A 13,002-nucleotide genomic window follows, 5' to 3' on the forward strand; every position below is an offset into this window, starting at 1 on the left:
TTCTATGGATATCAAATTCCACTACATCATTCGTCCAAAGCTTGATACATCTTCATGGTTCGGACCCACAAGGAGCTCAATCGTGTCTCTCGTCACAACATCCCCATTTACGGCGATGTCTTTCTTGCTCATTTGCAAGGGTAAAAAATAACACGGCAAAGGTAAGGCTCTGTTTGGCCTGCATGCTGTTCGTTCCATCATATCATCATGAATTGTTGAAAGATCATCCCGTTGTGGGAAGAATTGAAAGGAAATTGACAAGTTATGTCATTGGGCGATTGTCGAGATAGAAAACGCAATGAGCACAGACGCCCGCCTGCGTGCTGGGAAATCCCAGCGTATAGAAAGAAAGGTGAAGCAAAGTGTAGAAGCAGAAGAAAACCAGAAAATGAAGGCTATCGTCAGATAGACTGCTGCTGTCTAGATGCATATGCAAATGTTGAGTCGCGGTCCCAACAAAGTATGATCAATGTGTGTGTGCGTGTGTGTGTCGGTATCCATGAACTCATAAAACTCATCAAGTGACATAACCTTGTTGAATGTACAAAGAAAAGGAAAAACATAAATGAGATGCGTTAAAGCGGTGACTCAGAACGTCGACGTGGTTGGTCTCGACGACGGAAATCCTTAAGTCTTTCGTCGATATACGCCAGTCGGCTTGCTAGCGATGATCTGGTAACTCCATGGTTGCTTTCGCTGGATTGTTGGACGGTTGCGAACGGCCGGCGAAGAGCGTCGGGGTCGTTGGCAGCTCCATGTGACAGGCGATTCGGGAAGGAAAAACTAGATCCTCCAAGAGCGAAAGGTGAGCCTAGTCGAGGGGGCGCGTCTCCAACTGGAGGAGCCAGCGTTTGCTGCTGAGCAGCTAGTGGCTGTGAAGCTTCGAAAAGCTGTTGGAGATTCTTGCGTGGGACAACGACGTCGGAGTCTATCTCAGGTTCAGTCTGAGGCGTTGCGAACTGGTCATTGGTGGCTGATAGGTCAACGATTGAAGCTGGGTCAACCCAAAGATCGGAGCCGAGACTGGGTCGCTTAATCTTCCGAGCCTCCAGATGGTTGGGCCGGCGCTTGTGGGTTGATCGGCTACGTGTAAGTCGGACCGGAGACATGAGAGCGCGGCGCGGGCCGCCTGTGTGAGTTTGTCTCTGCAACTTAGAATCCACAACGAAGTTTGAGGGTAGCGAGCTTGATGAGCTGGGGCCGTAGCTTCGCGCTCCAAAGGGAGACGCAAGTTGTGTGTGCTTTATTTCAACCGGCTCCAGCGTCTCGCGACTCGGTGGAGGAAGCGAATGTTCGTCGATTTGAGGCTCGGGTTGCGAATTTGTTAATTGAGCCAGAGGACCTTGCAGTTGCATGGAATCAGAAGTGCTAACCGCCAATGACATTGCCATATCTTGACCTGAGAAAACCGAGGGGGAGCGACCGACGACTGTTCGACGATTCCAGTAACGAACTGCGGATTTGTTATATGGAGAAGGGCTGGGAGCTAAATATTGTGAACCCCGCGCCTTAGACCTGGCGTTCATCTTGCAAAGCTCCCGCAATTGGGCGCGAGTGGCGGCACAAGTATGAGGCCACTGAACATACGGGCCAGCGGCTCCTTGAGTGGGTGTGATGCTCCCACTACTGAGATCAATATTTGTCTGAGCTTTTGACCCCTTCCAACTCCTCCTCGCCTCTCGGGCCACACGCAAGCAGACTCCATGGGGAGGGATGCCGCTCTTCCCGATACGGAAGGGTGTGACCTTGGGGTCTTGCAAGTACATCATATAGGTAGACCATAGGTGCTGATTCATGGGTTTCGTCCAGGGTGCTCTTCGAATGGTATCTCGAGGAACCTCTGTTTTGGCAGGCTTGAGAGTTTTACTATTGTCGTCGGCATTTGATAGCTCGTTCGCAAGATCTGCGTGTTCATTATCTGGGCTGATGCATTGACTCAAATCCTCAGAGCTGATAGAGAAGTAGCTCAGCAGGGAAGCACTTGTGTGTGTCGAATGAGCTGTTGAAGGCCGGCTGGACTCATAATCGGGACTAGATTCGAGGCTACTGAGAGTCGAATCGATGGACCAGTTTGGATATTGTTTAGGGGCCAAAGTTGGTAACAGGTCTGGAGCAGGAGTTTTTGGAGGCGAAAACATGCGCTCTGAACCACCGTGGGGTGTGAAGGGTATATCGTCCATGTTGCTGAAATGTGACATCGGGTATAGTGTCTCTGTCATCTCCTCGTCAAGTACACGAGGCTCCTCGATACTGGGAATAGGTATGTCTGCAGCGGCAACCGACGCGAGAAACTGCTCTGTGGGCGCATTGAGATTTGACGCATTCCTTCTCTTGACTCGGAACCGGGGACGCGGCGGGGACGGTGGTTGAGTCTCACCATGTAGAGTAGGCTCGGGCGTTCTCAAGGGATCCTCACGGCGCGCGCTTCTCGGCCAAGGGGCCGCGAGAGATTGGAAGTGCGACATGGCAGGTCACAAGGAACGCGAATGCGCTCCAGGGTTGCGTGAACTCCGAAATGGTGGTTATAAGTATTCGAGGGAGAACAGCGATAAGCGGGGCGATTTGAGCGCAGAACAAGTCGAGGCCAATGTTTCGGGATGCGGCAGCGTTGTCTTAGATCTCGTCAAGATGTCGCACGTAACTTAAATGATACTGAGCTCGAAAATATCGACGAGTTTAGGCGATATGCTTTCAGGCGCCGGAGGCGTTGCAAAGTATAAGATCGAGCCGAAGGTTGAAGTGCGACAGGATGCGACAGACTGTTTATTTGTGCGCGCCAATACTTTCCAGGAAAATATACCAAAATAGAAGAAAGCGTGCTGATTGTTCGATCGCGCGTCGTCGAGCTTGGTATGTGATAGACGGTAATAAAACAAGGAAAGTATGTCTCAGGCGAGAGTCGTTGTCGTGGTTATGGTTATGGTTATAGTCGTCATACAGGCGAAGGCCGTTTATTGTTGTCACCGTCGCGGGATTTGTGGAGGTCTCCCAGTCGCAAATAAACAACAGCGAGTGGCGGTCTCAGTTCGACGCGCCGTCGCAGTTGAGGGTCCCTTAGACAAGCAGTGAACAAGCTGAGCTCGCGCGACCGACAGTCGGCGCAATGTACGGGAGCACGAGGGATGATGGGAGGAGTATTGGGCGCAAACGAGAGACTGGAATGGAGAAACGGTGTGGAAAGAGAAAGGAAAGTAGACCGGGACGATGTGGGTGTGGTGGGCGGGAGTGTGCGCTATGTATGAATGGGCAAGCCAAATGCTCAACGGGAGGTGGGTGGAGAGCAGGGCCAGCTGGGAATGGACGGGCGGCTCGTTAAGCACGGTACGTCCCCTCTTCCTTGTCTCTCGACCCAACCAGGGTAAAGGAAAACTTGAAGCACACTGGTCAAGACCGAGGATGTGGGCCAACAGCGAACAGCGGGTGGCGCGAACGCTGCAGTCCAAGTAAGTAGGTACAGTACCTGGCAGAAGAGCTGTGCAATGCTTGTTGTTTAGATACTGGCTCGCTAGATGCCGGTCGGTCCCAACGGTGCTGTGCTTCTCACGCTATGCTCCAACTGAGGACAGAGCAGAGAACAGGGTTCGTTCCACGGCAGGACGCGATATTGATATTATATTATATGATGCGCTCGCTGTGCTGCACTTTGCAATCGTGTCTTGACCTCTACGGTTTCTGGCGATCCACTGGTGAGTCCCTTGACGGTGGTAGTGAGGACGGCAGTAAGCCCCCCCAACAAGCGGAGTGCTAGCGCAAAGCCCTTGTCAAGTCAATCCCGGCAGCGTCCGTGACAAGGAAGAGCTCAAGCAGCGGTCAGTGGGTGATGAGGGCACGTTGTGCCAGCTTGAGCGATAACCCTGGACGGGAGAGCAACCGTGATAGGTCTGATGAAGAGATTGATGATCCTTAAGGTGATCGAGACCATGTGAAGGAATGGAGACAAAAGGACAGCCGACTGAGACCCTGCGTGCCTTGTTGTGTTGCCAACGTACAGAACAGTAGTTAATACCGTAGAGTATGGTTGACCTAGGTTTGTGTTTATTTGTTTGATGCGAACTTTGCTTCCCCGTTATCGTTGCAGAGGTGATGATGAGTCCAGGATTGGCAATTTTTGCATTCAAGTATCATTCGCCGGTCTTTGTTCCTCTGATCTGGTTCTGTGGCGGTCAACTCTTGGCGGCCGGCCGTAGGTGTTGGCTTAGACTCGCTCGGGACCTCGCATAGAGATACGGCGTATGGCCAGTCTCTTGGGTTGGGGAGCGGCTGCAGAAAGGCAAATGGAAATAATGGCCGAGAATCTGTCACACTTGGAGAAATCGAATATATAATTTTTGGTAGGAAAGAGTTCAAGTTGCTCGAATATGAGCGTCTGCTGGATGACATTCTGGAAACAACACTGAGGAGACGCGATCAAACTCATGTTTGTTTGTTATGATCTGAGAGCCTCAGATGAGACAACAGTAACCCGGGTTTTCCACGCTCCCCGTTGGCTAGCCTCGAAGTCGGGTACCACTTATTGGTGACCTAACGCACCCAGCATGTGCGTCTGCAGAGAGCGAGTTGACGATAGGATTGCTTGGTTGAGAGCAAAGGGCGAGGGGAAATGCGTCGAGAGCTAGCAAATGGCAGCATAATGTGACGATCCAACGAGAAGGCAGGTTGCCTCTGTCATCTAGGCAAGGCTCAATGCCAGCATGTTTCGACCCCTGCCCAAGCATCCAGCCAGAGCTGCACGTCGGCGGCAAAAATGAAAGACAGCGCAGGGAAAGGACGCACGCAGAGCACAACTATCGCCCGCACTCACATGCATGCATTCGCTCTAAATGAATGACCTTTTGGGGTTGAATGTGGATGGGCGTGATGGGGTCGTCTGTTTGAATACGGTTAAAGGTGTGGATGTCTTTTTGAGGGTGAGGGGTTGATAAAACGAGACAGAGGTATGACGCTGCATGTAAACAACTCAAACTTTGGGAAATACCTTGGGCATCCTTTCTATCGATCTTGCTTCCATTGACGAGCAGGACTCGTAAAGCATAGACCTCCTCACCTCCAACTAAGGTAGCGCACTTAACTTACTCAAGGAAGGCATTACTACCTACCTATCCGTACACCATAAAAACTTGGAACAAAGGTGGCTGGGGATTAACGCGAACCCCGAACGCGTCGACGCGTCATTCTCCGAGCCAATAAGAAAGCACCTTGGTTTGTCAGTCACACGAACTAGGTATATCACTGTTGTAGCGAGACCAACTACGAATCAGAGTATTCAATTGATATTGATACAATTATTCCACAGCTGCAAGATGAGCTTCTTTACGACCCTTGTCTATAAGGCACAGTAAGTACGGAGTATCTTATTCCAATCTGGATAAGCTTGCAGCACACTGTTTGGTACTGCTCCATTCTCGTTATCACAAGAATTCTATACAGAATCAAAGGATGTCTAGGGTGGCAGTGGGGGTGGTGCCCTATCCCTCTCAGTACCTAGGTAGCTTCTTCACACACACCGGGATTGGCTCTTAAGCGACCGTCAAATCAGAGGTCGAGGTGTGATAAAGAACGGCCTAGAAGGGAAGTGGATGGAACACTGTGTTTTTCTATGATGTGCTGATCTCATCTGAGCTGAGACTGGTAGGTACATAGTAGCCACTAACAAAAGAGGCACCAGCGCTAGACTCATCACCACAACCTGGACGATAAAGCCTACCAGTACGGAGTACGTTAGATTATTATAAGTTAGGATCGCACTACGGATAGTCCAACTTTACAGCTGACACTGATGTCATATGTTTCAAGAGATGAACATCCGATCATCAACACGATCAATACAACTGTGACGGACAGGAAAACACCTCAAAAATGAAGTATGGCGTGGTGTACTATTGTATGGGCCTGGTTGATGAGCTGGTGAATTCGTATCTTCAGACATAAATTTTGCAAATGCCATTGCAGTTATCACACCACCTTAGCTGGTTTGAGTTGACTCATACTGGTGCGACAGCGTGGAAGTTGATAAAGATATAGTACAGGTAGGAGGGAGACAAAACCCTGTCTCGGTGCAGCTTTTCGTCCAATAACTTGACCGATCGACCATTGCAATAGAGTCACTCGAGTATTTCGTAAAACGGACGTGTCTCGAAATGGGGTATTGGACTGCTTTGTTCACTTGCAGATACTTGAGGGAAAAAGAAGAAGAAAAAGAAGAGAAGAGAAAACAAGAGCAGTAATTCTGGCAATTTGCTTCGAGGTGGACTCGAGGGTGCCATGGTTTGTATGCCAGATGGAAATGTTCGAGGTCATTGAAGCGTTGCAAACAAGTCCACAATACAAGAATGATCAAACTTTAATACACCCTGAAGAGTCATACCAGCTGGGAAGAAGGCTATGGGCCTTCAGATCTATTATAACCTTTCTCTTGATAATCTTAGTAGCGTGACACCTGTCTACCTTATGCAGTCCACTGATATAAGAGGAAACCTTGGTTGTGATCAAAACCACTCACGCTAATGGATAGGAATACTCATCAATAGATGTATCTAAATAAACGCCCCTGCACCGTTGAAGTGTCTCGCAAGGGGGTATTCCCTGTAAATGTTATTTCTACAACAATCAACAGTGGAGGGTTGGCGAGTCAAATCTACCAGGCCAACGACTAATACTCAGGTTCAACTGGAAATAGTCATTGGCTCTATTCGATGCACAAACTTCCATACAAACGTTCAAGATCATGAGACGAATGGGCACATTTTCAGTAAGGAACAGAGCCCTCCATAAAGGTTGAGGTTAGTCTAGATATGGACACATAATAGCAAGGCTAAAGCTATAATTATATGGCTATCCGAATACTATTGTGGTGTAACATGCACATAGACCTCATGTAAACGTTAGCCCGGGAGGCTAAGATACAGAGTATATATTTCACTACATAAAAATACCCGACACAGAGCAACAAGCGAAGGGTGCAAATGTGGCCGGAAGATGACCGGACATTGGGTTAAAGGGGCTTCTCACTAATCCTTCCGACAATACGGGCCCTCGACGATGCGGTGCATCGCCATTTAAGACAAGATGTTCTTACAAGCCCCCGATAATACGATAATATGTGAAATATTTAAGAGCAGCATAAATCCCATGACAAAGATGATAATGCCTAGAAGCGGTCCGCAGACATACGAGTCGCCACTTGAACCAATAAGTCCATACGTAGGGGCAGCCTTTATCGTAGAAAGTAAGTCGAGGAGGCGGATTCTGAGATTAACATCCGTAAGTCTGATATAACTTCGACATGCAAACTCTGCAGCTACTTGAATGAATGGATAGCTTGCAGTTGTATCAATCGAAGGTTTGTTTAGAATATCTTCGGTGATGGCACTCATCCAGAGATGGCTAGTTACTTCCCATAAGTATTCCAAAGCAGAGACCACAGACGGAGCACATGAGAGTGGCTGCTACTTTTCAAGCAGACAATATAAACGGATGGAAATACGTAAATGTCGGGGTTAACAAACTGTAATACTGATGATGAAGCAAAAGAGCCAAGCAGGCGATAAAGAAGTTATAAGAACGCTTAAATATAGGGACTAACCTAAGGAATAAACTGAAGTTAATAGATATATATATGTAATATTAAAGTATAAATAAATTTTCTAATTTAGGTATCTTTAAAGGTAACTTATTAATTAATTCTTGATTAAAATTCTTTAATTTTTTATAATAAGAATATATTTATAAATAAAATGCTTTTCATTATATAGTTAATTTAAACTTAGATGCCTATATTGTGATAATTAAGTAATATAGTTAGTAAATTCTTAGGAAATAAAGAACAATACAGAGTAATAATGAGCATATTATTATCTCCCGAGTGGCCTGGCCAAGAGCAGAGTCGCTCCGGATAATACGGCGCCGTCACTGAGGTGGCTTTGGGACGGGCAACCCTGCAATCATGACACCCCTACATCCCCCGCCAACCTCAAACTTGCACTGAACCAACTTTTGCTCTCTGTTGGAGTCATCTCAGCCTCACCGACACTAGCACAAACAGCAAGCGCATGCTGTATGAATACTTTGCGCCTAAGATTATTCATAGACTACAGAAACGTCTCTCGTTGTGTTTTTCGTCTCAATTGCATCAATCCGCTGTCAAGCTTGATCATGTCCTCACATGCTCCCGATATCGTCACCCTCGACAATCTGTCGCAGACTATTACACCTTGGGACCCTCAGGGGGAAAGTCAACTCTATGCCATAGTTGATATGGGGAGGTATAAATAGTTCTCAATAAGTTCAAACAATCCTCATATCTGACATATAATTCAGTAATGGCATACGATTCTCCATCACATCACTAGCGCCTCCATTTACACGCCTCCTTCGTCCCATCTATTCAACTCGCGCTGCCATTTCACTCTTTGATGCACTCAAGAACACACACAAAGGTCTAGTATTTCTTCCGGAAACCATTGCTGCCGTTTCCAAGACGCTGGAGCGTTTTCATCAACTCGCTGTGCGTCATGGAGTGCCAGCGAGACACATCACCATCCTCGCTACTGAGGCCATGCGCCGGGCTGACAATGCTTCTGAAATGCTCGAGGCAATCTCATCTGCGACTAATGGCCTCAGAGTGAGCATACTTGAGCCCGCGGTTGAGACCCTCTTTGGCGCTGTCATGGGCTCTCGCAGTGGCCTCGTTGGCGTTGAAGGTGGCGCTCTGTTCCTGGACCTCGGGGGCGGGAGCGTGCAGATGACGTGGGTGGACACCAGCAAGCCAAACTACGAAGTAGATGCTGCCAGAGCTGGAGTGAGTCTACCCTTTGGAGCAGCGAGATTGATTCGTGTGCTGCAAGAGCAGCCAGCCGATGTTCAGGTTTCTGAGATCTCAAAACTTCAAACCGGCATGCAACAGGCATACACCAACCTCTGCTCCAAGTTCCCTGCACTTAACGCCTTGAAGAGTTCTCATGACGAGGGTCCCCGCGTGAACGTCTTCATGTGTGGAGGTGGCTTTCGTGGCTATGGTAGCATGCTCATGCACCAGGATCCTGTGAGCCCATACCCTATTCCCTATACGAACGGTTATACGGCTCCAGGTACGCTCTTTTCCAAGGTTGAGCACATGCGTCGTGTCAACGAGGAACACGACAGTCGAATTTTCGGACTTTCAAAGCGTCGTCGTAAACAATTCCCTGCGATCGCTACCGTTATTGATGCATTGCTCGCGACGGTGCCCAATATCGGAAACGTGACATTCTGTGGTGGTTCCAATCGTCAAGGTACACTTATGATGAAACTTCCGGTCGAAATCCGCGAGTGTAACCCTCTTGATATTCTTGCTGGAGTCACACCAGATGAAAAACCCGTATTTGATGCTGTGTTAAACACGTTGAGAAGTGCTCTTCCCGCAGAGGTCGACTTCTCATCCATGCCTAACGTTTTGACTCCTGGGCTGGACTCTCTTTTTGTGCGGGAGATTTGGACTCGACAGGGCCACGATTCGGATAACAACTCGTCCTTTGCACTGCATCATGCAATTACCCGGGATGCAGAGGTCCCTGGACTCTCACACACCGGAAGGGCGCTACTGGCGCTTTCAGCCTCAGCTCGATGGGGAGGCATTTTAGGGCCCTTGGACTCACAGCTCCAACAGAGTCTGTCGGCACTTCTTGGTAGCCAGCATCTTGACGCACCATTTTGGGCTTCATATATTGGTGCTGTAGCCGGGCTTATAGCCATAGTTTTGCCAATCATCCCAACGACTGCAGAGGAGGTTGAAAATGCTATCAGGTTAGTGTCATTTTCCAGAAGTATGCCAAGCCTTGTCGTCTAATGAACACAGCATAAAAGCACATCTCAAGCAGGCAGAGGATAAAAAAGAGAGAATCGTATTAACGATCAGAGTTGCCTCCGCCAATATAGCGGGTGTCAGTCTAGAAGATCTCGCCGACAGGGTTGAGAAAACCGCCAAAAAGAATGGAGGGAAGAAACCAAGATACAAGATAACTGCCCAAGTGAGCCCATTGCCATGACACATTTCTTCATCAACATAAACCAACCCAATACACACATGTTTTTCCTTCGATCCACATTAAACAAGCCCATATGCAGCGAACGTCGTTGTATTCGTTATAAATCATAAAAGAACCATCATATCATGCTTTTTTGTTTGTATTTTGTCTTTTCCATATGTTTTTTTCTTCCTGTTTTGCCTTTTTGTTTGCAAATCATTTTCTGTAATGACTGGACATGATTTGTGCAGTTATTACGCACTATCACGGGAGTTTCCCTTACTCTTGGTACTACTTCGAGGGCGTCTCTTGGATGAGATCTTCTTAAGCTCATGGTTAACTACCAAGGCGCTCAGTCGCTCGTCAACCTTGTACGACGAACGCTGAATTCTCTCGTCTGTTGAAAGGTCAGTGGCACGTCCCACGTAATAAGGTGTTGTGGTCTTACAGAATTCCTTTCTGGTGTCCATCATATCCTGCGAGAACTGGCGAATTTTGCTGCTATGTCGAGCTTGAGAAGGATAGTCCTTGAGCCAGTCCATTGACATCTCCATTCTCTTGGGAGTCTTGAATTGGCAGTGATAGAATATGGCTATCAAAGGGAAGAATCCATTGTAAAGGTTCTCAAAAGCCCCAACTGGATATCATCAGCAATGATGTTTGACCTTCGAGTTAAATTGTCTCACCGATATTCTGGTCTCTCTGGGCACTTGGGTTTCGGGCGAAATATCCATCATGTGCAACGACTAAGTCCCTGTACATGATCATGAGTTGCCACAAGCTAGCCCAAACTGCCATCTTCTCTTGAGCTTTAAGAGACTCTTGTTGTGCCAAGCAGTCTTCGAGGAGCTTGAGGATATCGTGCTCATGGGACACAAGTGCGTTCCATGCAATGCGTCTAAGCTCTGCTTGAACAGTAAAGGGGACCTGAGAGAGCTTGTTGGACGAGCTGCAGCAGGTGAAGCGCGGAGCTTTCCAGATTCTGAAGAAACAATTCATTGTGTGGACCTTGGAGACGAGGTTGTGCTACAATAACAGTTAGCTCTACTGGATACTGCAAGGATCACTAAGAGAGGGTTGCGAGTGTTACCTTTGGAAGTCCCTGGCCGTCCTCATAATATGAGAGCAAAAAGTTTTGCACCATATGCTCAAATCGAGAGCTGCGTTCTCTTCGGATCTGTGCCTCAACCCAGCGTTGGAGTTCACCATAAGTGGGAAACCTGTCCCGCTCAAACGCAGCGTTTCTTGGATTCTCATCGGTTCCATTCTGAGAATGGTATGCTTGAACAGATGCTCGAAGAAAAGGGGATTCGGCATCGCGGGTGAAGAAGATGACAATATCTCTGGGTTTAGCAGTGGGAAAGCGAGGCTCATGATCAACGACACGCCTCTCTTCCGCAGGGTCGGGTGACCAGACGTCTAAATATGATATGTCTCAGTGTACATGTCTCACTTTGAGGCTGGGGGCCAGGGGGGGCTGTTTGACATACCGACGATGTGACGAATCACAGGCGGAGCAACCGCAGGGGTCCTACGGGTACAGACTAGGTGTGAGTGGTCTGGGAAGGCCTTACGGCAATAGGGACAGACGCCACAGTCTTGACACTGGGTAATGGCTTCAGTTCAGTGTTTGTTTCAGAGGGGCAATGGCCTGTATAGGCATTGTATTTGGATTGGTTTTCTTACGCGGGTCTTGGAGATACGGCACGGAAGACAGGCTCCACTCTTGCGGACATCGGCTGTCTGGTCTGGATCAGAGAGCTGTCTTGACCTCTTCTCCACAGAACGCTGACGCTTGACACCAGAGGTTGAGTTGGAGGAGGGTGAGTATGAGTATGTCTTGGTGTGGCTTGAGCGGCGGGACGAGGACTCGTGTACCTGGATCTGATGTGGGTAGCCATACCCCCTGGGGGCGTGCTTGCTAGGTACGGCCTGGGGGTACGTCCACTTATCATCCTGGGCCTGAACCTCTTGGAGGCTGACTCGAGGACGTCGACGGACATCGTCTACGCCATCGAAGAAGACGGAGCCAGAGTGAGACGAAGGAGAGGTACTACCACCTCTGACGAGTTCTGGTGGGGTCTGACCCATGGACTCGGATGTGGTAATCCCTCCATCGTCCGGGCTCAGGCCAGGGGTCATCCTTAGGTATTCGGCCTCGCTCCTGTCAAGAGAGAGATGATCAAGAAAGGAAGGGATATCAGTGATGAGCGAGGGAAGGTCCCTGTAGCTTAGGCGAGGGGAGCTAGAAGCTCCTGGGTAGTCCTGAGACCTGGTCGAGTCACAGTAGAGATCCCAGTCAAAGACAGACCTGAAGAGCTCATCATAGTCCGGGCCCGGGGAGGTGGGAACACGCGGGTTTTCTTGACCTATCTGGGACAAGTTTCTGGACGCAAAGACAGCAGCGGAAGCACCTCCTTTATCCATGTTGACGACCTGCCTGCCCTGCAATGTAATGTACTGTTTCCGGTGTAAGTCACGAGGAGCTATCTTGGTGGAACCTCGATGTCTGCGCTGGGCGAATTGAAGCACGCAGCAAATACTTGTCAGAAGACGATAAGGTGAAAAGTTCCAATGTGCCTGATGCTTGCGTGCAAGATTGAGCGATTCAGAGACACGTCCTGGCACCAGAGAGTTATAATTCGGCCTTCCTCGACTGTCGTGGTGGACTTGTTCACTTACACCATCTTGCTCTTCACTTCTCGGTGTAAGACAGGGGTTGTATTGGCTAGATCTCACAAAATTCCACTGTAATTGACCAATAGAACAACCTTGTCTTACCGGTTTTCGACTTGAGTCGAGTCCAGGAGAACGCTACGAGTTGCTAGTAGACCTAGATCACGGGAATAGTGTGTATATGACTATTGTTGGGATGGAGGAGAGGCGAAACTTTATCGATGGTAAACTAGATGGCTAGAATTATCTAGTGTTGCTGGCGCAATTGCCTGTTGATGCCATCGAACCTCCGTGATGTGCCGTTGGTGTTGATATCTGGATGACC

General features: G+C 48.6%; 3 protein-coding genes across 3 annotated transcripts; 1 reads left to right on the forward strand and 2 right to left on the reverse strand.

Annotated features, from left to right (window-relative positions):
- Positions 1-575: 575 nt before the first annotated feature.
- Positions 576-2,465, reverse strand: FTJAE_9592 (uncharacterized protein; the record flags this gene model as incomplete). Its single annotated transcript, XM_037356528.1, has 1 exon — positions 576-2,465. One exon carries the CDS (start codon positions 2,463-2,465, stop codon positions 576-578), a length of 1,890 nt encoding a protein of 629 aa, XP_037203324.1.
- Positions 2,466-8,151: 5,686 nt separating this feature from the next.
- FTJAE_9593 (retrograde regulation 2) lies at positions 8,152-10,022 on the forward strand (the record flags this gene model as incomplete). The annotated part of the gene is made up of 3 exons (XM_037356529.1): positions 8,152-8,261; positions 8,317-9,780; positions 9,833-10,022. The coding sequence occupies 3 exons, from the start codon at positions 8,152-8,154 to the stop codon at positions 10,020-10,022; spliced, it is 1,764 nt and encodes a 587-aa protein (XP_037203325.1).
- Positions 10,023-10,255: 233 nt separating this feature from the next.
- On the reverse strand, positions 10,256-12,428 carry FTJAE_9594 (uncharacterized protein; the record flags this gene model as incomplete). The annotated part of the gene is made up of 6 exons (XM_037356530.1): positions 10,256-10,398; positions 10,450-10,638; positions 10,688-11,027; positions 11,092-11,420; positions 11,492-11,606; positions 11,688-12,428. The coding sequence occupies 6 exons, from the start codon at positions 12,426-12,428 to the stop codon at positions 10,256-10,258; spliced, it is 1,857 nt and encodes a 618-aa protein (XP_037203326.1).
- Between the last annotated feature and the right edge of the window lie 574 nt (positions 12,429-13,002).

The sequence above is a fragment of the Fusarium tjaetaba genome, assembly GCF_013396195.1.
Source record: "Fusarium tjaetaba strain NRRL 66243 chromosome Unknown NRRL66243_c0000218, whole genome shotgun sequence".
NCBI classification, from domain to species: Eukaryota; Fungi; Ascomycota; class Sordariomycetes; order Hypocreales; family Nectriaceae; genus Fusarium; species Fusarium tjaetaba.